The sequence below is a fragment of the Dermochelys coriacea genome, chromosome 6, assembly GCF_009764565.3.
Source record: "Dermochelys coriacea isolate rDerCor1 chromosome 6, rDerCor1.pri.v4, whole genome shotgun sequence".
NCBI classification, from domain to species: domain Eukaryota; kingdom Metazoa; phylum Chordata; order Testudines; family Dermochelyidae; genus Dermochelys; species Dermochelys coriacea.
The window spans coordinates 100412479-100438788 of record NC_050073.1 but is presented as its reverse complement, the minus strand read 5'-3'; the positions used below and the strand labels follow the sequence as shown (position 1 = coordinate 100438788).

Genomic DNA, 26310 nt, shown 5'->3' with positions numbered 1-26310 from the left:
GAAGCAGTTTAAGGAAAATGAACATCTAGAAGAGTCACATTATCAAAGGCCAGATTTATAACCCTTACTCATGCTGAACAGTATTTAACTACACAAGAAAATCCTATTGATGTGAGTAAGGATTCCAGAATCTGGCCCTAAATAAGAAAGAAAATAAGAATCAAAACTACCTAGGAAGCTTATTAATAATTGGTGGATTACCATTGAATACTGCAGATGACCAGTACGTCCTTCACCATGTCCTATACTAAATGCTAAGAAATTGAAGCCAGGATATACTCATATATTTATAGTTCACAAAAATCAAAACAATCAACATTTAACTCACACTTCTCCTCTGACTCCCCCAATGTGAATGTTAATAATAAAAAAAAGGTAATCACCCATCACCAAATGCATTGCTTTTTAAAAAGTAATGCAAGACAACCTCTTCTGGGTCTCCATATATTTTCTGTGTTATCTATTTGAGGCCAAATGCTACAAAGACTTTCTACTGGACATAAAAAATAACTGTTTTTAACTTGAGTAGTCCCATTGAAATTATAGTCTACACTCAGTACTAAGTGTTTCCAGGTTTGGACCTTTACTGTGTAAACTCCTCAGGGCACAAAACATGTTTTCTTTGTCTTGAATGGTGTTGAGTACAATGTTGGTGTTTAACAAAAAACAAACAGCAAACCTGGGCATAACTTAAAGGCAATAAAGTCCTTAGAGAAACTAAATGCACCTGTTATCTAGAAAATGAACATCGGAACTATTAAAGATTTATATCTATTAATACAGTACTAATAAACATCAACCCCTGTAGATATTTAGTGCGCATATGGTATTAATCTTTGGAAATTTGGGCCAGATCCAACAAATCTTTCCTACAGGGAGTAGTCCTCTCTCACATGAGAGAAGGTTTGCAGCAATCAGTTCTCTAACTGTATTGTTAATCTTTTAAAATATTCTTAAAGTACATTCAGAAAAAATTTTTAGAAATGAAGAGTCTGATAGTTCCTGACCCTCATTCAGATACATGTGTCTCTGGAAGGAGGATGGGTGCAAAACCTTCTCTCTCTTGGACATCATGCAAAGGCCAAGAACTACTCCCCATATGCTCCCCAAGAGATCCATATTATCCGAAAGCAGAAAGACAGATAAAGTGAGGGCAGGTCCATAACTCTACCTCTCCTCTGCACTGGTCTAAAGAGTGTGGTGCATTCTGCTCTATGCTACATACCAGAGAATGATGAGGCACAATGTCTCCCCATGCTCTTACTCAGCCAGTGCAACTGCATACTGTCCCTTTCTTAGGACTGTGGCTAAATGCCGCAATCTAGCTCAAAGATTCGCCAGCTGGTTACAGCTGAATTACTTGGTGCTGTATCTATTGTTATTTCTTAAATTTAGTAGCCCTTATAAACCCACAGGCTCTAATGAATGGGCACTGTAGCCTGTAATAGTGATTCAGCGCCTTGGATGAAAGAATATCATTTTTGGAAGACTTTGAAGCCACATGCTTTGTATTTTGTGGCCTGGTTATTTAATTTGCACTTCTGCAAAAGAAGCATTGAATGTGAAGGAATCCAATGCCAGCAAATCAACCAACTATGACAGCATAGTGCAATTTGCAAGCACACCTACTGACTGACAGTTCTACTCAATTTGTGAAAATTTTGTCAAACTGTAAATACTCGCACCTTTTGTCTCTAAAACACCAGTTCAAATCCAAGCAGGGGTACACAGTGTGGTCTAGACCCTGTCAGGGAGACCAGAGATCCTGGTCCAGTCTTTTTGTGGAAAGAAGAGGGTGAAGATATAAAGATCAGACACGCCTACAGCTCATGAGCTCTCCAGGGAACAAGCCTGAACAATATTAAAAGAGAAATAGGAAGACAACTGGGGGCTATTTGTGTAAATCAAGGTCACACACTTGGAAGCTCCTGGATATAGATGTGGCTAGACAGCCAGACCAATATGAGAAGAAAAGAAAGCCATTCTTTGAGGGATGTCTTTTGGAATGACTATGACCTGACCTACCACTGAACGTTGAGGAAAGGGAGCTTTATTGTGTATTTTATTTACTCTGTATCAAGAGGGAAGAAACCGTAAGGAACTGTGTCTTTACCCCTGTGCTGAAGAAACTTAGGGACAGAGTTGGCTATACGGGAAAGAGGAGATGACAGAAGTAGCTTGAGGAAGGTGATAGAGTCATGGGGCATGATCCAAAGGCCTGCCTTGTTTGTTTATGGCCCAAGACTATAGTCTCTATATAAGGAGGCATGAGCTCCACTGTGATTCCTTGCCTGTAAAGGAAGACATTGTTAAACAGCATGTAGTAACCAAAAGTTGTATTTTTCCTGATGGCTGCTCATTGGAATATGGAAATGAGTTTGGTGATCTCAGTCAAATTCTAAAGAATAGAGAAAGTAAACAAACAAAAAAACATACTCATCACAACTGTAATCCTTAACAGAATGGTCATGGCGAATGACTTCACTATTCTTGTAAACTTAAAGGTGGCCAACCCAGTTCAAGGGTGAGGACATGGGTGGAACACGTGACTGTTTTGTGTATACATATAGACATTAAGTCTCCATGGCTGTTGATCTGTCACCATTCAGTGCTAACATGTACATATAAAATTTTAAAGAATTGTAAAAGTAAGAAATACACTAAAATAGTTGAATGAGATTTTCCAAAGTGCTTCATGTGCCCTAAATCTGCTTCCATGGAAGCCACAGTAAAACACCATTGACTTCCACGGGAGTAAAATTAGGGCCACATAGTGTGGCTGTTGAAATCCCTCTCCTTGTCTTTATGAAATTTATATCTTGTTGGATACTGAAAGCTAGTGTGCCTCAGGTTAGTGCATCAATGCATTCAGGGTGCTGTATATACTGCTTTCGTTATGACTGTGTATCCTGCTACATGATCCTTTCAACATAATATCTACTTTGTTCCAGGTGTTAGGATTTAAGGGCCTAACCCTGCAAGGTGCTGAACCCCTTTGACTTCTGTTTTTATATGAACGGGAAATTGAGAGGGCTCAGTACCTTGCAGGATTCAGCCCTTATAGGGATTACTCAACATCAATTCCATTTCCAAGTTTTCAATTCTCCTCCTGTAAAGTACACTGGTTGCCAAGGCAAGCAACAAATGCAGATAAATATCACTGTCAATAATAGCAACCACATGGTCAACAAAGTTTCCTCATGCAGTACAAGGATTAGTTACTAGTTATGTAAAATTAATCTATGATCCTATGTAGTCTTTGTTTACTTTTAACTTTAAGATTTTGAGATAATATTTATAATGATTTAAAAATCATTACACTGCTGTCCAATTTTTAAACCTACTAGTATTACAAGTAACATCTAACATTACTTAACTGGTAGAAGGGTTTTTTTGTACTTTTGACATTGTTTCATGTTTATTTTTAATATAGCAATAGAGGAAAGAAAAACTTCTTAAAAAGTAGGAAAATGTTCTTGTTGTCAGCCCGCAGATGTGTTGCTTTAAACTATTTTTAACAAAAGACTAGATTTCTAGTGTTCCTTTAACATAAGAAAATGATATTTTCTGTAGAAAAGACATCTGTTCCTTCCACTACCGCAATGCATATCTGATATGCAGTAGTTCTTGCTTTCATGTGAGGAAACGTTAACTATGCTCACATTTTAATTATAGCGCTATAAATAGAAGTTATTGTAACAACAGAAATAAATGAATCTAATATTTACTTAGCTGACATTGTAATAACTATATGAAAACTGGACCCATCCCATAGAAGGAACTATCATTCTGATGCAATCACTTCACCTTAACACCACAGGTTGGCAAAGAATGAGAAGAAGCAGAGCTACAAATTGAGTTGCTAAAATAAACACACCCATTACCAGGGAGACTCTATAGACAATACAGCTCTTGAAAGAAACTAGTAAGTGGGTTATGCACTACCATGTCTCAAGCTGACTGTGATCCTAAATAGACATCTGGGAATAGAAGAAAAACAACCCCAACATGAGATTTGGGAGCAAATTATTAAAAAGACAGATGTCAGTATATCTATTAAATTTCAGAATTATCTGATGGTAAATGACAGTAAAGAAATAGAAGACACTCTGTCTTCATATAAAATTGGTATCAAATTTAAGAGAGATTATACTTCTGTATTATATATATGGGCCCCTGAGATCCAGCTTCCCTGGCATTAGGAGTGTGCTCATAAGACAGAGGGCAGATTCAGATCACCTTGGCATTGCAGCGATTTCTAGCTTCCAGAACAGTCCTTTGGAGCCATAAACAGCCAAATATAATTTAAAGCATCCTTAAGTCTGTTTTAAATTATATCAGAAGCCACGGGCCCATTCCTGCATATACTTACACACACTTAACTTTATGCATGCAAGTAGTCCCATTAACTTGGAACTACCCAAATGCACAATGTTAAGAACACACAAATATTTCCAGGGTTGGGGCCCAAACCAGCTAGCCACAGGATTGTTATGTTACTAAAATGGTGTAAAGCCACCTTGTCCTCCCATGACAAGCACATCTCAACTGGACAAAAGAATCTGGACTTGTATTTTTAAGCTTCTAAGATGGTGTTGTAAATAAGGGACAACAAAAAATCTGAAACTATAAAATATAGTTGAGCTCTATTATAAGAAACACTGCGGTGTCAATTATGATAGCCATGTTTGCCTTTTTACATTTGAATTTGCAACACTTTGCCCATAGAATATCTGGTTTTCCAAAAACACTTTCCCTTCCTGCTCTTCTACTTCGTCCACTAAATGTGCCTTTGGTTGTTTTACAATGAATCTCGATAAAATCTACATAGACTTTAAACTATGAAAAAATAAATGAGTCAACTAACTTTCAGTGCCTTGCTTAATTTGACTTGTGTTACTAAATATGAACAATCCAATGGAGTTTAAATGTGATTAGAAAAACAATACTTAACTGGATAATATGGTAGCTATGTATTCATAGTAACCATGTTTACCAAGATCAGTTTGCTCAATTGAACCTTCTTATTTCATTTTCTTATTGAAGAATTGCCAAAAGGAATTCAAATTCAGACAAGAGACCATTTTGTGACTCTGCCAGAGCAAATGTACTACAGTAATCTAATTCTTCTAAGGGTCATCAATTTCTTTAACTAACTTTAAACATTAATTACTACGTGGTAACATTTCAAAAACTTGTATTTTAGAAAAACCTTCAGGATCATAAATGTGAATGTGTTTAAAAGGACTCACATGACAGGTTGCAACTCACTCAGATTTGGCCTGGCTGCCCCTCTGTCAGCAAATCTGTTTGGCTCTGCAACCCTGTGAGCCTACTTGCTCCCCCACCCCCACCTATACAGTCCTTTCAGCACCTCTGGGAATGAAGCACCCCCAGCCACTGGAGAGAAGCAGAATGGGGGCACCAGGAACCTCAGTCCCCAGGATGGTGGGAGAATTGGATCTGGGCTTTGGGTGCTTCCTGGGGAAGAGGAGATGCCAGAGGATGAGGTCTGGGACTCCAAGAACCATCTGTCCCTTGGTGAGGATGGTGCCCTTCAGACTGAACACCTCTCTGGGTAAGAGCTTGGAGTTGGATGTGGGGCAGGGAGACCATGGAGCTAGTTGCAGGGGGAAGAGAGCTCAGAACTGGGTATGAGACTATGGAGGAGAGGGGACGGGGGGAAGAAGAGTGTGAGGCTAGGTATGGGGCACTAGGAAAGGAACACGTGTCAAGCTGGGTGCAGGGGGGGAGTGCAGGGCTGGGCATGGAGGCAACAGTAGAGAGAGTGCAGGCCTGGAAGCAGGGGAAGAGAGTTTTAGGCTTGGTTCAGGCACAGGGAGAAAGAGTTCTGGAACCACTCCTTAGGAAAATTCTGTTTGCATCCCTGCTTGTACACAAATTCTAGCAGCAGTGAATATATTCTGCACATACAAATTTCCTCTTGCAGAATGAGTTCATAAAGCATCAGTTTTCACTTGTTGTCCAAATGGTTATACCAATAAGTTTATTCATAGAGGTGGCTCCATTTCAGTCATGAATGAAACAAATCTCTATAGCTCGCTAAATATATTTTAGGGTCCTTTTGATTCAAGGCACTGCACAAATGTGAGCCATTATACATACTGGACCAACTGGCTTCCACTGTTACTTGTCTTTCCAAAGACTTGACTGCTTGATGAACACCCAGTGCATACAGAAGATATCTCCAAAACATATGACAGTAACCTTAAGGGCACAGCAGAGCTTGATACTGACTTTTGGGACTTAAAAAGTATGAATGAGTTTTGAAAGATGCTTGAAATTTACAGTTTAAGATAGAGAACATATTTTTAATCCAGAATAGGTTGTGTTGGCTGACGCACTGCACAACAACATGAGGAGTATCGTATTCAAATGTCGCCTGCACACACTTGAACATACCTTTTTTAACTGCTGCAGAAGAGAGTGAGAAAGGGAAGAAAAAGTGAGAGTGAGTGGTAAGAGGCAGTAATAATGGATATTGTGTATGGAATGAATGTAGAGAGACAGCAGGTCAATGAGTGAATGAAGAAGTAGGTTAAATGAAGGGAGGGCTAAAGTAAGCAGGAGAAGAGAATGGAAGAGGGAGAGTCTGCATTCGGAGGTTTAAAAACTTGAGCTCAGACAGCCATTTTTTCCCTTACACAAAGAAAAAATAAATATTAGAGAGAACACCGATCTCAATCTAAACTCCAAAATTGTGGTTGCAAAAAACTTGGGTATTGAAAATGGAACCTTGCCATTTTAAAAGCTGTTTTTTAAACTCTGGCCCTAGAGGTGGTGGAGTGAAACTACCTTTATTCAACCCAAGAAGAGCTGGATAGACTTCCAAGAGTTTTGAACTCAGAAACAGTTGCTGAGGATTACAGGTGCAATGTGTTGTCTCTATAGTGATCCCACCACTTGGTGACCCAAAACCAAAAAGGGGCTTGGATTTCTGAAAAAATTGTGAACTTGTACCCTGCATAAACTACCTCCTACCAAACAGTAAGTAGCAGTAATAAGATTCTCTCATCTTCTAATTAAAAAGAAAAGGAGTACTTGTGGCACCTTAGAGACTAACAAATTTATCTGAGCATAAGCTTTCGTCAGCTACAGCTCACTTCATCGGATGCATTCAGTGGAAAATAAAATTATTTTCCACTGCAGCTCACGAAAGCTTATGCTCAAATAAATTTGTTAGTCTCTAAGGTGCCACAAGTACTCCTTTTCTTTTTGCAGATACAGACTAACACAGCTGCTACTCTGAAACCTATCATCCTCTAATTGTTATTCAAATAGTTTCAATAGTCTTAGCTACTCAGGTCAGGTTCAAGCAGTGAGAAATAGCAGATACACTGTATCAAACAGCTGATTTCAATTATGTTCCCTCATCCGTCACAAGCACGCATAGATCAAGGACAGCTTTCCTCAGCAAAGTGTGAATCATTTACAATTACTTCCATTTCCTGCTGCAACTGATTCATGGTCAGCCTAAAAAGAAAGAGTGCTGTGCCTGATACATATTCACTCTGGAAGTCAGATGGTGCAACAGCCTGATCCAAAGCCCATTGAAGTTAACAAGAGTCTTCCCATTGACTTCACTGGATTTGGGATCAGGCCCGCAAAGCAGGTGACAGAATGAACATGACAGACAGAAATTCAGTGAAACAAGCAAATATACTTTAACTTCCCATCTCTCCCATGAGGAACCTCACCTAAAAGAATATGAAACAGAAATGTATATAACTTTTCTGCCATTAGGCCCATCCACAATGGTGATGAACACAATGCCAGAATCTGTCTAGCACCAACCAAGTTTAAACAGTCCTGATCTCAGGGCCATGGTCTTGATTGTGATCCACATGTCCACTACACTGATCTTAAATAGTCTTTTGTGAAACTACTTTCCTCTCACATAACATTATTTTAAATTATTCCTAACAGTATGATTATCCCAAAAGGAGTGTGTCATAAATATAAAGGGAAGGGTAACCACCTTTCTGTATACAGAACTATAAAATCCTTCCTGGCCAGAGGCAAAACCCTTTCACCTGTAAAGGGTTAAGAAGCTAAGATAACCTCGCTTGCACCTGATCAAAATAACCAATGAGGAGACAAGATACTTTCAAAGCTGGAGGTGGGGGAACAAAGGATCTGTCTGTCTGTGTGATGCTTTTGCCAGGACCAGATCAGGAATGCTCTTCAGGACTTCTGTTAAGTTAGTAAGTAATTTAGCTAGAAATGCATTGGATTTCCTTTTGTTAAATAGCTGGTAAAATAGGTTGTGATGAATGGAATGTATATTCCTGTTTTTGTGTCTTTTTGTAACTTAAGGCTTTGCCTAGAGGGATTCTCTATGTTTTGAATCTGATTACCCTGTAAGGTATTTACCACCCTGATTTTACAGAGGTGATTCTTTTACTTTTCTTTAATTAAAATTCTTCTTTTAAGATCCTGATTGATTTTTCATTGTTCTTAAGATCCAAGGGTTTGGGTCTGTGTTCACCTATGCAAATTGGCATTTTATCAAGCCTTCCCCACGAAAGGGGGTGTAGGGCTTGCAGGGATATTTTGGGGGGAAGACGTCTCCAAGTGGGCTCTTTCCCTGTTCTTTGTTTAACACGCTTGGTGGTGGCAGAATAGGGTTCAAGGACGAGGCAAAGTTTGTACCTTGAGGAAGTTTTTAACCTAAACTGGTAAGAATAAGCTTAGGGGGTCTTTCATGCAGGTCCCCACATCTGTACCCTAGAGTTCAGAGTGGGGAAGGAACCTTGACAGAGTGTGACATTTTGCAGTGGAAAGAATAAATAAAGCATAGACAGTAATCTCACCCACATATACTAAAATTAGATGGACATCTTCTTTAAAATGATTGCATCTCTCCTTTGGATGCATCATGATTAAGTTTGGTGAACCAGATCCTCAGCTGGGTGCAACTCCATTGATTTCAATGGTGTTATGCCAGTTTAAACCACCTGAAGATCTGGCCCACATATTCAGTGTACTAATATCAACATCTGTCTATAGGAAAAAAAATAGCACTTAAAAAAAAAAAGAAAGAATCTAGTAAAACAGCCACTGGGACAGCACAATGATATATATTCAGGACTGAGAAATGCTGTAATGCAGAATACTTGTATTTGGGATCTGACTTGGCATGCTTGCTGATGGACTTTCTGAGGCAGAATTTAACTTAGAAGTGACATACTGTACTTAGTGATCTAGTCTTATTTCAATGCCTAGAGAGCTCCAGAGTTCCATGTGTGCACTGAAGAGACCTTCATTTATTTATAGAATATTTATTTATTTGTGCTGTTGCAGCCATGAGACTTGACAGAAAGGGTTCTCCACACTGTCCTATAACCAGCATTTTGTAGATACTGCTTTGAACAGCATCAGCTTAACCAAACTCACTAGCAGAGGGAAGTGCTCAGATGACAGAGAGAAGGGAAAAACAACAATTAAGCAGTAGTCAGTGAAAGAACAGAGTTCAGGAAAATAACATTAATATTCTCTGTAGTGGGCTTAAAGAGCCTGAGTAATAGGATAACAATGGATTCTCTGCACTAACAAAACATCATTCATCAAAGATCTGAACGAACTTTAATAATACGAAGAAAACCTCTCAATACCATTATAAGGAAGATCATCATCCCCATTTACAGACAGGTAAATCAAGGCAAAGAGAAGGTTTGTAATTTATCCAAGATCAGAGAGAGAGACAGTGAAAGAGCAAGGAATAAAATCCAGGAATCTTAATTATCACTCTCTTGCCCTAACAACTAACTACTCTTAGAACACCTCATTTCAAATGGCAGAAATGTTAAGAGATAAAAGTGCAAGAATCATATTATGTCTGCCCCAGCAGTGTGTTCCATGCCTAAATCCACCTGATAATCCATTATGAAATCATGTTATAAGTGTTGTTTTCTTGTAGAATATACTATAAACATGTTTCAGAGTAGCAGCCGTGTTAGTCTGTATTCGCAAAAAGAAAAGGAGTACTTGTGGCACCTTAGCGACTAACAAATTTATTTGAGCATAAGCTTTCGTGAGCTATAGCTCACTTCATCGCATGCAATAAACATGTGATGTCTAAAAACTTGCAGTGCACCTTTAAAAAGAACTTACAGTTAGGTTTTTAATTTGGAGATAAAGATAATGTGAGATGCATACCATATAGTTACACATTAAAGTGCATACTAAAACACAGAATAGATTAAAACCCCTATTTAAATTGTCATCTTCCTTTTTTCTGTTATGTATTTATTTAGCACAGAATGTGCTTGATCAAGTCCAAAAAAAATCCCAACCGAAACCACAAAAAACAGATATCCCTGCCTTGAAGATTTTTTAATCTAAATAAATTTATAATTTTATAATCTCTTCCAGCTCCTGCATTCCCTAATCCAAAATGAGCTATTTAATAAAGTTACAGGAAGGGTATTTTTATGGTTATTAACAGAAACATTCACATATTTCCCATATCGTGGCACTTCTACCTCTCTTGGAAGGATGTTTGCTTAAATTAGCTGAAGACACACCAGGAGATATGTTCTTTTTTCATAAACCAGATTCCTAGAACTCTTTCTATGTAAATCCTCAAGATTTAAACAGTTGAAGTATTTTTTATATTTTGTTCCTATCTTGACAAGGTGGATTTTTAAGATGCACCCCCAGAGTTCTCTTTTTTTCCTGAAAAAGAATCTGAGCTGGAGTTTATTTCTTACCAGGTTAAATCCACAAAAGAAAATTTTACTTGAAGATTTGCCTCTGGAAAAAACCATGACTGTTTCTCAGTAAATATTCAGGTGACATATAGAATGATTAGATCTAAAGCCACTAGCCAGAGTGGTTATAAGTCACCTGTTTTCTGAACTTGTCCTATAGTGTCCCAAGGAGACACAACAAGTATTACATTACCATTGGTCCAAGCACACTCAGGCCAGACAACTGCGATCAACTAACACTAACTATCACTCTTTCCAATATGAAAGGAACAAAACAGTAATTTTAACTTGGACTAGAAGTGAACACTCACTACATTTGCAGCTGCTATAGCTCCCCCCACCCCAAAAAAAAATAAGTGCATCTCTAGTCAAAAAAACAACAACAAAATACCCAAAAACCTTTATGACTTGCTTCTGAGTAAAGAGGAACTGAGAAAAAGTCTGGGAAGCATATCCATTTCGAGATGGGTCGCTTGACTACAAAGTAAATGAGAAACAGACTTCACTGAAAGAAAAATGGCTACAGAACTAATTTGCAAAACAAGAACAAGTGGTCTATCTGAAGTAGCAAATCCATGAGAGTGGGGTGGAGAAGAAGACAGAAGGATGGATAAATAACTCCTCTCCTTCCCTATTCCCCATTTCTCCCCCCAAAAAACATAATCAGCTGGCAAAGGAGAATGAGATTACAGTCCTCTGAGGGTACAGTCAATGCTCCCTAGTTTTCGCAAGTTACTTGGATTCCATAGTGATGGGCACCTAAGATTACATAACTCAAAGAAAAGAAAGTGAAAGAAAAGGTCTGCACAAGGGCAAACACTTTCCTAGCTAAACTAAGAACAAAACTGGAAGTTTCTTTACAAGATATCTAGTAATAGTCTTTATCCTCTATCCCAGACCTCCTCTAAGTAAGTACAGCTCCATTCATATGAATTAGTTTGCATCAGGCTTGAATCTGATGTTCCATGCCCTCTAGCTAGAAAGAAGAGTAAAAGTTAGAGATGAACAAAGAGCATTATATATTACGTTTTAGTTTCAGTATTAAATCCACACTGTGCCATGTTCCTATGAAGACTCACGGTGTGGTTTTCACAGATTCTAAGGCGAGAAGGGACCATTGTGATCATCTAGTCCAACCTCCTGTAGAGCACAGATCATACAACTTCCCCAAAATAATTCTTAGAGTTTACCTTTTAGAAAAACATCCAATCTTGATTTAAAAATTGTCAGTAATGGAGAATCCATCATGATCTTTGTTAAATTGTTCCAATGGTTGATTACTCTCATCGTTAAAAGCATAGGCCTTATTTCCATTTACTTCCAGCCATTGCATTATTATACCTTTATCTGTTAGACTGAAGAGCCCATTATCAAATATATGTTCCCCATGTAGGTATTTATAGATTGTGATCAAGTCACCCCTTAACCTTCTCTTTGTTAAGCTAAACAGATTGAGCTCCTTGAGTCTATTACCATAAGGCATATTTTCCAATCCTTTTGCAGTGATGCAATGACTAAGGAACGGTATTCATTGTCAAGAATCAGAGGGGTAGCTGTGTTAGTCTGTATCCACAAAAACGACTAGGAGTCCAGTGGCACCTTAACAGATTTATTTAGGCATAAATTTTCGTGGGTAAAAAACCACTTCTCCAGATGCATGGACTGAAAATTACAGATACAAGCATAAATATACTGGTGCATGAAGAGAAGGGAGTTAACTTACAAGTGGAGAACCAGTGATGACAAGGCCAATTCAATCAGGGTGGATGTGGTCCACTCCCAATAATTGATGAGGAGGTGTCAATACCAAGAGAGGGAAAATTGCTTTTGTAGTGAGCCAGCCACTCCCAGTTCCTATTCAAGCCCAAATTAATGGTGATAAATTTGCAAATGAATTGTAGCTCTGCAGTTTATCTTTGAAGTCCATTTGTGAAGTTTTTTTGTTGCAGGATGGCTACTTTTAAATATGTTATTGAATGTCCAGGGAGATTGAAGAGTTCTCCTACTGGCTTTTATGTTACCATTCCTGATGTCTGATTTGTGTCCATTTATTCTTTTACGTAGAGACTGTCCAGTTTGGCCAATGTATATGGCAGAGGGGCACTGCTGGCACATGATGTGTCACAGATGTTATATGCATTGTTTTTACTTATCTGTGTCCTGTCATAATGTAATAGCAAATATTTACATTATAAATACCCCTATAACTAAATACCATCAGACATCAAAGAAGCCTTGTGAATGTTAATGAAGGACTTTATCAGAAAAAGTCTTAATTCCAAAGCAAATGGCCATCACTCACAAAGTGCACTCCTCTCTCACCATTATCAAAGGAAAAGCCTACGGGGGTAGAGAAAGACTGTCAGCTTGTTTTCTGTGAGAAGAAGCTATAAGAAGGGATTCAAAGAAAGATCTTTCATCTCTCAACTATTTGGACTCTTACAGGGAAGTATACCAGATGCAAAGTGGAGATCCCCAGAGACAATCTGGGTACCCTGTAAAGACTTTGGGGAAACAGGCAGTTTATTACATCACTGCCATCATTTGAAATTACAACCTGTGATTCACCTATACATATATTTTATCTGCTTTAACCTCTCAATCACTCTCATTTACTCCTCTTAGCTAATAAATCTTTAATTAGTTTATTAGTGTTGTCTGGTATAAGATATGGAGTATGAATTGATCTGGGGTAAGTGACTGGTCTCTTGGCACTGGGAGAAACATGATGTGGTGTAATTTTTGGCTTAAGTTGTTTTATCACAAAGTCCAGTTTCTCTGGATGGCAAGATAGGATGGATAGTCTAAGGGGACTGTCTGTGATTCCATGGTAAGAATAGGAGTACTTGTGGCACCTTAGAGACTAACAAATTTATTAGAGCATAAGCTTTCGTGAGCTACAGCTCACCGATGAAGTGAGCTGTAGCTTACAAAAGCTTATGCTCAAATAAATTTGTTAGTCTCTAAGGTGCCACAAGTACTCCTTTTCTTTTTGCGAATACAGACTAACACGGCTGCTACTCTGAAACCTGTCATGGTAAGAATGGTATAGTGATTCAGAACTTTCAGATTTGGTACTGGCTTGGTGAAATCTAATTATAGAACACACCATTCTGAAAGTCTGCCCTGAGGTAGGCACTCACAATTGTGAGCCACTCCACTCAGTGTAATAATATTAGCTGTTGTTAATCACCAAATGTTTAGACCTGTATGCCAGGACAGCACAGAGGGGCTAAACATGAAAGGAGACAGGGACTAAACACTAGTAAACAGAGAAATAGTGAGATTTAATTTAATTTAAGATTCTTCATTAATTGGCCTTTCTTAAGATAGCTCTTTAAATAGCTTCTTCTAAAGTAAATGATGGAAATATTTTTTTTCAATTTCATGCAATTTAGTTAAGATTGCTTACCTCGCCCACCTATAAACTCTCTGGTTATTAATAATTAACCAACATGATCCACGTATCTTTAAACAATTATTTTGCTTACCCATAAATAGCTTTATTGGCTATTAGATACTATGACTGGACTCTCAATAATTTTGGGAAATAAGACCTTGGTTTCAATTTACCAAGAAAGAAGTGCCCCACCAAAAGCAGGCCCACTCTCAAAGGTGTAATCCATGTGAAAAGCTCTCTGCAAAAAAGCACAGAAAAGAGATTGTAACTCAAGTAACTAGTCATTTGTGTTCTGTCATTTATGTTTAATGTTTATTTTTCTTTCTTTAATAATAATAAATAATAATAATTAATAAAACAGCCAAAACGGTAATTAGGGGATATTGTGATTGAAAGCAAATAAAATAAACACTGAGGATGGGGTGGAGATTAAAGATTATCGAGGCATGGCCCAACACCTAAGCAAATACTTTGCCTCAGTTTTTAATGAGGCTAATAAAGAGCTTAGGAGTAGTGACAGAGTGGCTAATGGTAACAAGGATATGGAGATAAAAATTACCACCTCCGAGATGGAAGTCAAAATCAAGCAGTTTAATGGGACTAAATCAGGGGGCCCAGATAATCTCCATCCAAGAATATTAAAGGAACTGGCACATGAAATTGCAAGCCCAATAGCAAGGATTTTTAATGAATCTATAAACTCGCGGGTTGTACCCTATGACTGGAGAATTGCCAATATAGTTCCTATGCTTAAGAAAGGGAAAAAATGTGATCCAGGAAACTACAGGCCTGTTAGTTTGACCTCTATTGTATGAAAGGTCTTGGAACAAATTTTGAAAGAGAAAGTAGTGAACAGTAATCGAGATAAAATACAACATGGTTTTACAAAAGGTAGATCATGTCAGACCAACCTGATTTTCTTCTTTGAGAAGATGCATTTCTTTTGTCTAAAAAATAAGTTAATAGATCTAATCTACCTGGATTTCAGTTTCACATGGGCAATTATTAATTAAACTGGAAAAAATGGGGATTAATATGAGAATTGAAAGGTGGATACGGAATTAGTTAAAGGGGAGATTACAATGGGTCATACTGAAAGGTGAATTGTCAGGCTGGAGAGAGGTTACTAGTCGAATTCCTCAAGAACCAGTCTTGGGACCAATCTTATTTACCATTGTCATTAATGACCTTGGCACAAAAACTGGGAGTGTGCTAATAAAATCTGCAGATGACACAAAGTTGAGAGGTATAGCCAACAAGGAGGAGGACCGGAATATCATACAAGAAGAACTGGATGACCTTGTAAACTGGAGTAATAGAAATGGGATGAAATTTAATAGTGCAAAGTGCAAGGTCATGCATTTAGGGATGAACAACAAGATTTTTTTCTATAAGCTGGGAATTTATCAGTTGGAAGCGACAGGAGAGGAGAAAGACCTGGGTGTATTGGTTGATCACAGGATGACTATGTGATGTGGCCGTGAAAAAGCCTAGTGCTGTCCTAGGATGCATCAGGCAAGGTATGTCAGTTGAGACAGGGAAGTGCTAGTAACCCTATACAAAGCACTGGTGAGGCCTCATCTGGAAAACCATGTGCAATTCTGGTCTCCCGTGTTTAATTCAAAGCGGAAAAGGTGTGTAGAAGGGCTACTAGGATGAGCCAAGGAATGGAAAAACTAACTTATGAGAGGAGACTCAAAGAACTTGGCTTGTTTAGCCTAATCTAAAGAAGGATGAGGTGAAATATGTTTGCTCTTTATAAATACGTAAGAGGGATAAATACCAGGGAAGGAGAATGTGACACTACACCCCATATTCTTCATAGAGATATGGTTATGATATGATTATGGCATAACTAAGATGTATTTAAGCAAGATGGGTCACATGAGATATCATTGGAAAGGTTATGATTTACTGAATATGATTATCCTATTTGTATGCATGTATCATTTTTGTATCTGAAGTTAGGAATATTGTCTATGCATCTATCACAAATGTGTGTTTACACTGGGAACACCCCCTAGACAGAATGAAATCAGTCTGGATAGCCGTTTGGGAAGGGCCATTAAGGAAAACAGTTGGTCATTGAAGATGCTAATCTCCCACCAGACGCTACTAACAGCCTCTGAGTTATGACTGCAGACATATGACCAAGTCACGTGGTACTGGACTCTATGATAATATTAGTATTTTTCCACTGACTGGGGGTGGGAATCACGCTGGGAGACAAAGGATTCCAGCCATATGAAAAAACTAGTTAAGGCAGGGGATTGACATCATCGTGGTTCGTTCTTCATTTGACTCACCACCCAAAAAAGAGGACTGCAGGAAACACCTGAAAAGAAAAAGACTGGACTAGGGGAGAAGGGCTGAGCTCACCTGTGAAAGGAATGTCTGGAAATTTAAGCTGCAAGCCAGTGCAGCTCACCTTCAAGAATCTCTGCAATCTACCTAAAACAACATTTAGGGAAAGAATTTTCTACTTATAACCTGTTTCTTTAGTATACTAAGCTTAGATTGCTTGTTTGTTTGTTTTATTTGCTAGGTAATCTGCTTTGATCCATTTGCTATCCCTTACAATCACTTAAAAACTATCTTTTGTAGTTAATAAACTTGTTTTGTTTTTTCTAAAACCAGTATGTGTGGAAATCATGACTTGAGGCAGAAAGCTGTGTATACCCCTCTCCACATTGAGAGAAGGGGGCAAATTTCATGAGCTTATGCTGTACAGTTCTCTGTGTAATGCAAGACAGTACAATTTTGGATTTACCCTCTAGAGGGATGTGTGCACTTGAGTACTGGGCAATTCCTTAGCTGAGTTGTCCCAGGCACAGCTGATCTCGGCATCTGTGTGCATAGCTGCCCCTGGATGTGTCTGGTAAAGTGCAGTCTTAACCTGGGAAAGGCTTTGACAAGCTGCATAGCAGTACAGCGTAAAGGGAACCCAGGCTGGTGGGTCAGGTGGGCTCAGTGGTACCCCAGTTCCAAGTGGAACCCAGGGAGGGGGGCGAGAGAAACCCATCACAGACAGGAGTTATTTAAGTTAAGCACTAATGTATATACAAGAACAAATGGCTATAAACTGGCCATCAACAACTTCGGGCTTGAAATTAAGGGAAGGTTTCTAACTATCAGAGGAGTGAAGTTCTGGAACAGCCTTCCAAGGGAAGCAGTGGGGCCAAAATACCTAACTGGCTTCAAGACTGAGCTTGATTAATTTATGGGGGGAATCGTATGAAGGGACTGCCTACGATGGCACGTGGCCCATCGGCATCTGCCAGTAGCAAAAATCCCCAGTGGCTGGAGATGGGACACTAGATGGGGAGGCTCTCAGTTATTACAGAAAATTATTTCCCAGTTATCTGCCTGATGGGGTATGCCCACATGCTCAGGGTCTAACTGATTCCCATATTTGGGGTCAGGAAGGAATTTCCCCCAGATCAGATTGGCAGAGACCCTAGGGGGTTTTCGCCTTTCTTTGCAACATGGGGCACAGGTCACTTGCAGGTTTAAACTAGTGTAAATAGTGAATTCTCTGCAACTTGAAGTCTCTATTTTGAAGTCTTTGGTAACTCAGCCAGAGGTTAGGAATCTCTTTCAGGAGTGGGTGAGTGAGGTTCTGTGGCCAGCAATGTGCAGGAGGTCAGACTAGATGATCATGATGGTTCCTTCTGACCTTAAAGTCTATGAGTCTAAGATATGTAAAAGACACTCTGTGATTAGAAGAATGGAAGTCACATTCCTAAATTGTCAGTAAGAGAGACAAATAGTAAGAGCTGGCCTATCATTTCTTGTTTCTCTAGACTAAATATTTTTAGTAATTTGTGGGGATTACTTGACATTCAACACAATTTAAAATTACTCCTTGTACCCCACAGCTAGCATTCAATGGCAAATAAAGGTGTGTTCTTAAAATGATATTCTTATGGAAGATACAGCAGAGTTATTTACAGTGAGAGCAGTGATTTCATAAACTCTGGTGGACATGATAACCATGAGAAGCAAGTTTTAATAAATTGAGATATTTGACTCAGTAGTCCCATATTTCCAAAGACTGGCAAGGCTAAGTACTGAAGAACATAGGTCTCAGACTGGCAAGTTCTATCCAAAGGCTGATATGGAAAATCGAGTATGACTTGAAAAAGCTCTGAAATCTAAATGTAGAATGCCACTAAAATGTTAACTTTGGGAAATAACATCGCAGAGTTTTACACATTTCTAGTGCTCCCATCACAGTGGTATCTAGATACCAAGTTCTTTTTCTACCTTCCATTCAATATGTTATTTGTACAAGTCTTCCTCTGAGGGAATAACCTTATCTTTGGCTAAAGATGTCACTGCAGCATTAATTTTTTTATCTGAAGCTCTTTTATATCTCAAGCTTGGAAAGCTTCTCTCTCTCAAGGGGGATAGTGGCATACAGAGCAGCTGCTGCCCCAACTTCCCACTCCATCTCACCAGTTTCTGATTGTACAAAAGGCCACCCAATATCTGTGATTGCAGGGGGAGTCCGCAACAGTTTTACCTCTTCCCTGTCCTCAGGGTTAAGAGGCTTCTCAGGAGCATGGTACTACCCTCTGCTCTGTATAGCTGAATCACTCTCAACTACCTTTTAAAGTTCAGATATGACAAACATTTAATTACCTTTGACTTTTTACAGACGCATTTGTTGCACTTAAAATATTTTAAAGTAGTCAATATAAGCAAAGATAATATTTTCACAGAATTGAATTTAATAAAAAGTTACTTAACACTAACTCATAAAAAAGTTCTTTTGGGATTTTTTGCTTCACTAACTTCTTATCAGTGAATTTATTTGCATAACAGAAACAATGTCAGACAACTAATTTATGCAAATAAATGGATCAATAATGCAATTTCAATATCATTTAAATTGCAGTTTACAAAATAAGAACAGAAAGCTGTGAGGCTACAATCACAAGCATGCCTAAGAACATAGAGGAGGAGTGAAGAGAAAGAAGGTCTTGTTTGTAACGTTAATATTTGCAGCTTAATGATGTAGATAACAGAATATTTTACTACACTGCTGAATCCAACAACTGGATATTTCAAAATCCTGTGTAGGCACCATGGCCACAAAATGTGAAGTCTATGTTTGGAAGCAGTTTTACCAGCTCTCATAATTTCATTGCAAGTCTTGCAATATTTGAGGTTATCTTATAGCTCCAGCTCCTGGAGTTGTACACTTAAATGAGAATCTTGACTCTCATTTAAAACAAAAAGTAAGATGCTAGCCCTCACAGTTGCCTAAAAGCTGAAAAGCCAGAAGGCAAACAAAAAACCCAAGATTTATTATTAGTAAAATCTCATCATTTTTGAATTGCTTGAGATTAGCAACAATGTAAATTTATAAAAATTCACTAAAGTTTGCAAATACACCAAAAAAAGATGTCTGCGATAAGAGTGTTTCTGTAGTTATTGTATAACTTATAAACATGCTAAGGTTCTAAGAGTTCCATTCTTTCATATCTACAGGTTTTACTTAGTCTACAATAATCTTCTGCGTTAAATGCTTTGCTAAAATATAGTGATTTTTTTAAAACTGTGAGACAAGATGCCGCCTATTACAAAGCATGTTCCCAAAAGGGTGAATAACTGAACCTTCTAACTTAATAACATATTTTTCCTCTGTCGTTTTCAATACAACAGAAATAGTAAGTCCTGGAAGCTTTCAAAAGTAAACAAGCATAAAGAAACAAACTAGAGTAGCTGAATACAATACTATACATGCAGTAAAGTAAGACCATTAGGGAAATTTCTCACAGAAGGCTTCAGAAAATAATCGAAGAACAGGGTGCATGCCAGTGATAGAGACTATCCCAATACAAAATCAAGTATCTTTGCAACAAACAAAATGTACCTTTTAAAAGTCATAATCCATCACAGCATCTCACGCTGACCCAATATGGTCTCATTGTTTAGCTGGGCTCTCTTGTCTGTCTATATCCATCTGTTGTCTCTTGTCTCAAACTTAGATTGTAAGCTCCTTAGGGCAGGGACAGTCTTTTTGTTCTGTGTTTGCACAGCACCTAGCACAAGGGGGTCTTGGTCCATGTTTAGGGCTTCTAACTGCTATAATAATACAAATAATAAATAATAATTATCATCATTTTGCTATTGGCATTATGCCCTAAAGGAATTAAGGATGTTACTTAGCTGTCAACACCTCCATGAGACAGACAAGTTTTATTTTCCCCATTTTACAGGTGTCCAAATTTAGATTGAGGAGTTAAATGACTTGCCCAAGGTCACAGAGAGAATCAGTGTCAGACGTTATTACAATTAACGACTTCCTGATTTGAAGCCACATGATCATTCCACTAGACCATGCTGCCTTTCAATGATTGTTCTAAAAATATAAGTTTAGCACCAGTTATTCAAACCCAGTTCTCCAAAACACTGATTATCTGAAATTATAAAACATCCCCTTAACACCAGAATTTCATTTTTCAAAATTTGACTGGTCTCAAAAGTCACTTGGGTAGGGGACGATTTACCTGCAAATAAATATATATATATATATATATATATATATATATATATATATATATATATATATATATATATATATATAAATTTAGAGCATGAGTTTTCCCTTTGTAGAAACAATGTAGACAAGACAATCAAAGTTACAAAAAAAAAACCCCAGTATTGTTGAGTCAACAAAACAAAAATCTGTTCACAGGCAGTGATCAAACTGTAATTGAAATAAAACAATATCCTCATGAAAGTAATACATCACCAAAAGCAGATCAGTGTTATTTGAATTGCAGTAGCACTTAAAGGCTCTGATCAAGGATTGGAGCTCCAGTATATTATGCACTATACACACAAACACACACACATAATCAGTGCTTAAAGTGGCCTGAAAAAAAAGTGTGTGGAGTGTCTCATTACCCACACATCTACTCATGCTCCCTGCCTAGCAATTAATTGCGCCCCAAAAATCAATCCTGCCCTTTAGAGTCCACCATCAGTTCTGCACTTCAGACCCACATTAATGTTTCCCCTATCAGTTCTGCCTAAAATATGAAGAGAGCAAGTACAAGCAAGACTTGAAAAATAGGCACTGACTGTTGAGACTGATAAGAAAGCGGAGGAATTCAGAGTATGGGGGGGAATTCAATAGCAGAAAATAAAGTAATTCATGCATCAAAAATCTCAGACAACTAAAACGTTACTGCTGTTCTCCACAAGAAAGGTGACAACATTTAACTGCAGACTAGTGATTCAGTAGCAAAGGACTTGAGAAAAATAACTCTGAGCACAACAAAAGTTACATTAGCATCTAGAAAATAATATAAAAATATTGTTTGTTTTAAGAGACTAAGGTATGTTGTAATGTGAGGATTCAGACAGGATTCTCGCTTTCAGGTGCTTTTTATTATTATTAAATATTTATATTGCTGCAACATCTAAATGCTTCAGGCAGGATCGGAGCGCTATTGTGCTAGGTGTTGTACAAACACATTACTACTTTAAAAAGAAAAGGAGTACTTGAGGCACCTTAGAGACTAACAAATTTATTTGAGCATAAGCTTTCATGAGCTACAGCAAGCTTATGCTCAAATAAATTTGTTAGTCTCTAAGATGCCACAAGTATTCCTTTTCTTTTTGAGGATACAGACTAACACAGCTGCTACTCTGAAACTTGTCATTGCTACTTTAATGACCAAGAACTACTCACTTTAGTAAAGTTAAGCATCCATGTATGTGTTTGCTGGATCAGGGCCCTAAGTTGACAATAGGAAAGATAGAGCAAGAGGAATACAATACACACACACACACACACACACACACACACACACACACACACACACACACACACACACACACACAAAAATGGAATTTCTTAAATTATTATAAACAGACAAAGCATCAACTATCTCTATCTGGAACTCAACCCAGTCATCACTAAATTGATTAATTTTTCATAGGTATCAGTGCCTATGCACAAGGACCAGCACGGAAGAAGGTACATAGACCTCTGATGAGAAGCTGACATCACTGGCAAAGAGGAATAGATGAGAAAGCGGGGGGCAATGTGATATAATAGATAAGAATACTGGAGACAAAAAAACATTGTGTGATATAGAGAGGATATGACTTCTGCTACAGGCTGGGTGCCATTCCAGCTCCTTTTTTCCCCACTTATAGCCCAACCAGCATGAGAAGGGAAATTTCCTCCATGCTATCAAATGACAAAAGCTTCCACTGGATTAACATATATACCCCAAACAGTTTTATCACAATGAGAAACCATTTAATAAAAAAGCTTATCAAGTATAGATGAAAGTTACTTTCAACAATATAAGGACTACAATTAGATAGATGCAAACATCTTTGCAAGGCAAAAAAGTATGTCCCTGGAACCACTGTGCAGTCACAGAGAAAGGAGAAAAGAAAGTCAAGAAGAGTCCAAGGCCAGGTTGAAAAGCAACTAGTAAAATGAAAGATATGAAAATGAGCCTCCTTCTTACCCTTTAGCCAGACAGTGTTCCAATAATGACATACTGTTTGAAAAATGATCTTTAATCAGGAAAGAAAGAAATTTGCCATCATGAAGAAAAGAAACTACTGATTGTTATGAGTTAATGACCTAAAACACTGTATAATTACAAACTAGAGCTCTTATCCCTATTCTCTTGTACAGTACTTCCATTGGAATCAATAGGACTACTCATATAATTGCATTAGTAAACATTGCAAGATCAGATCTTTAATAATTAGAACATTCAAAATTAAAAAAATAAGCCACAGCTAAAATTTATTACCGAAAGTACAGCAGATGGCCAAAACTGCAGGCCTACCAATACTGTCAAGCAGACCAGACCAAAAAAAAATTTAGGGAACTGAAAAACATACTAAAAAATTTGAAGACAAGCGTGGATTCAGAGAGCACTAAAGATAGCCGACAGATAAATGGGGAGGAAACTAGCAGCTGGCTCTCCAATTACTGAGCATAAAGTATATATTCAAATCAAAATCCTTCAGAACACTTATCCCCTCGAAGATTACATCGCAGTACAGTGAAAAGATATCTGGGTTTGAAACAATTATAATTTAAAACAATTAAGTAACAGTAACTATACACTTTAGGGAACTGGAAGAGGAGGGTAAAATGAGAAACAAGAGCATGGTTAAATATTAAAATAATCTGTTACACAGTATTTTCTTAGGACAGTGAGACTGATCTCTCAAACAGTTCTCTTTATACTGCCCAGAATCATGCAATAAACTCAAATAGCTCTGTTTCATGTCTGCATAATCATTGCTCATGCTATAGAGTGAATATGAAGTTAGTCACTGCTGGCTCTCCTTAATACCAACACACAGCTCAGTGAACCTTGCAAAACCAATTACAATACAAAAAAAATATGAAGTACAACTCATTAATGGAGAGGGCCATCTCAGGAATTTACTCAAATAAACACTTGTAGGTCCATAGGGGTATACTATCCAATGCCACTTTGTGTAGATTTAACAAAATGCTGGGTAACACACCTATTTTATCTTGCCTCTATTTGTGATCATCCAAACAGTAAGAAGAATAAAACCAAGACACCTTAGAGACAGAAACCACAAGGTAACAGGAATAGGGAACTAAAATAAAAACTGGATGTTGTCAATATGGACAGCAACATTTCACAACAATATTTTAGGACATACCTGAGTAGATATACAGCCCTTTCAATATCATTGAGTTCTTCATCAACTGTCAATCTCTCTATTTCTTCTGGTGTCTATCAAGTGTGAAATACAAAATATGATTTTACTGTTTCCCTGTTTTATTTGTCTTATAACAACCCTTTCTCCCAACCCCCAGAGATAATTACATAGTTAATTGGAATTTAACCCTTAAAATCTCAAATAAAGCTTCAAATTCAGTCAGATAAATCTTTAGCCAGAAATATGTTAGTGACTTTAATAAGCTTCTGTTCTAACAGTTATTCTTATAATAAATATTTCATGCATATTTATAATTAACATAAGACATATAAAAGTTACTATAAACATCAACTACGTTTTCTCTATTTTTTCCTACTTACGTTTTTATTTATACCTAGACACATTGAGGCTCTATTAAACAGAATTCAAGGATGTTAATTTCACCACAACTGAATTTAAAAAAAAAAAAAAATAAGGTGCTGCCAGAGCAGCCAGCTATGCACAAATACAAGCCAGAAATAATTCCATCTGGATTTTAAAGCATCACTCTGGTTTTAAAGTATATACCTTTAAACTCCTGCGCACCGGCCTTTCTGTAATAGTAAGTTCCTGCAGGTCTTCTATGTACCCAAATAAATTGTTCTGACTAAAATCCATTTTGAAGGAGACGATTAAAGGATGCACGTATTAACTACAGCCCTTGGCAAACCATGATCCATCCAAGCCTCATATTGCATTCCGTAGGAGAGGAGTCCACGCAACACCCCCTTCCCCCGATGCACTTGAGGTAGAGCAGTGGCTGCCTCTTCCTCATAGGAAGCTGCTGAGCCCACACCACCCAGGAGGGGCCTCAGCAAACACAATGCGGCACCAGCACAACCTACTGCTGCTTCTCTATGAGCATCACTCCTATCGCAACACAGCCTCCTGGAAGGAAACTTTCCCCAGCTGCCTTCCCTCCCTTAGTCCCTCCAGCGCCTGCAGGGAGCGGCAGGCACCAGCATCCCCACCCTTCGCCCCGCGCGCCCTGCTGTAGGTTGAAGGCTTCGACTTTCTCCTCCACGCAGAAGCGATGCTCTTCTCTTCAGGCGGGGGGAGGCAAGCTATGCCGGGGGCGGCGGTCCCTCTCCTCCAGCCGGCAGCAGCCCGTGGGTGTCGCCCCCTCAGGGGATGGGGTTGAAGGGCGCAGTTGTTTGCGGAGCTTCCACGTAAAGGGGGGCAGGTGAGGGCAAGTCCCCTAAGCGGGTGGGTTGGCGGGCAGTTGGTGCTTCTGCCGCACGCCCCCCGAGAGCGGCGGATGGGCGGCCGTTCCTCCCCGAGAAGGCGTTGGCGGGCGCGGTTAGGCCCCGCTCCCTTTGCGCAACCCCGGAGCCCCGGGTCGTTATTCGCCAGGGTAGGTCACCAGGGAGGGGGATGCGGTGCCATCGCCCCGGAACGGCCCTCGGGCAGGACGGCGGCTTGCCAGGCGCCGGGCTGCGCTCCCTTCTCCGGCGGGGCCCCCGCGAAGCGCAGAGCCGCCACTCAACGACCGAGAGCAGGGCAGGAGCCGCCCCCAGCACCGCGGAGCCGGTCGCCGGGGCAACGCGCCGCTACTGCAGCCTTCGCGGGGCAAAAGAGTTGCCCGAACGCGGCAATATCCGAACGCGCTGGGGGATACGGGGAGGGGCGCCGGCGCTACCCTGCCGCCGGTCACCCCGGAATGGGGGGGGGGGGCAGCTTGATCTCCAGGACAGAGGCGACCCCCGCCGGCCGGGAGCGGGGCTCGCGCTGGTCTCACACAGCCCTGTGTCAAGGCTCTCCTCAGACCCGATGGCAGGGCTCTCGTCTGTCTCACCCCCAGCCCTGTGTCAGGGCTCGCCTCCATATCACCCACATCCGATGACGGGGCTCTCCCCGATCGCACACCCACACAGCCCTGTGTCCGGGTTCTCCCTCACACGGACCCAGACCAATGTCGGAGCGCTCTCCGCCATCTCATATTCACACACACCGTGTCGGGGCGCTTTCCTCCTTTGGTCCCATCCTCCTTCCCCCCCCTCCCTTTGTCAAAGTTCTCCCCCCGCCCCCCAAGAAAAATGTCAGGGCTCTTTCCTCCTCCCATCCCCCCCCACACCCACACACACAATGTCAGGGCTCTCACCTCCATCACACACCCCACAACCACGCACAAATAATGGCAGAGCTCTCCACCATCACACACCCTTATTTCACGGCTCTCCTCTATGTCACCCCCCCCATATCCATCTCTCCTTCACATACACACACACAGTTTGAGAGGTCTCTCCTCCATCACACACACATACGTCAGGCTCTCTTCCCACACACACACTTACACACACTACACATCAGGGCTCTCTCCTCCAACACATGCACGCACACACACACACACATTGAGCAAGGCTGTCCTATATTATAGATCCTTTCACCACCAGTGATAGGACTCCTGTCTCCAATGGCAGGGCTCTGACCCATCATACCCCTCAATGT

General features: G+C 39.5%; 1 protein-coding gene across 4 annotated transcripts in view; it reads right to left on the bottom strand.

Annotated features, from left to right (window-relative positions):
- PPP4R4 (protein phosphatase 4 regulatory subunit 4) overlaps positions 1 to 25811 on the bottom strand; it is a 123907-nt gene extending 98096 nt beyond the window's left edge. For 2 of the 4 annotated variants that reach the window (XM_043516699.1, XM_043516702.1), the window contains exons 1-2: positions 24391 to 25417; positions 23824 to 23897 (exon numbers count right to left, since the gene is read on the bottom strand). In XM_043516699.1, coding sequence (XP_043372634.1) covers positions 23824 to 23897; positions 24391 to 24480 — 164 coding nt within the window. In that variant the 5' untranslated portion in view covers positions 24481 to 25417. Of the gene's footprint in view, positions 1 to 23823; positions 23898 to 24390 lie in introns of all 4 variants that reach the window. The other 2 variants (XM_038407857.1, XM_043516698.1) reach the window with 2 other exon arrangements.
- Positions 25812 to 26310: the final 499 nt, after the last annotated feature.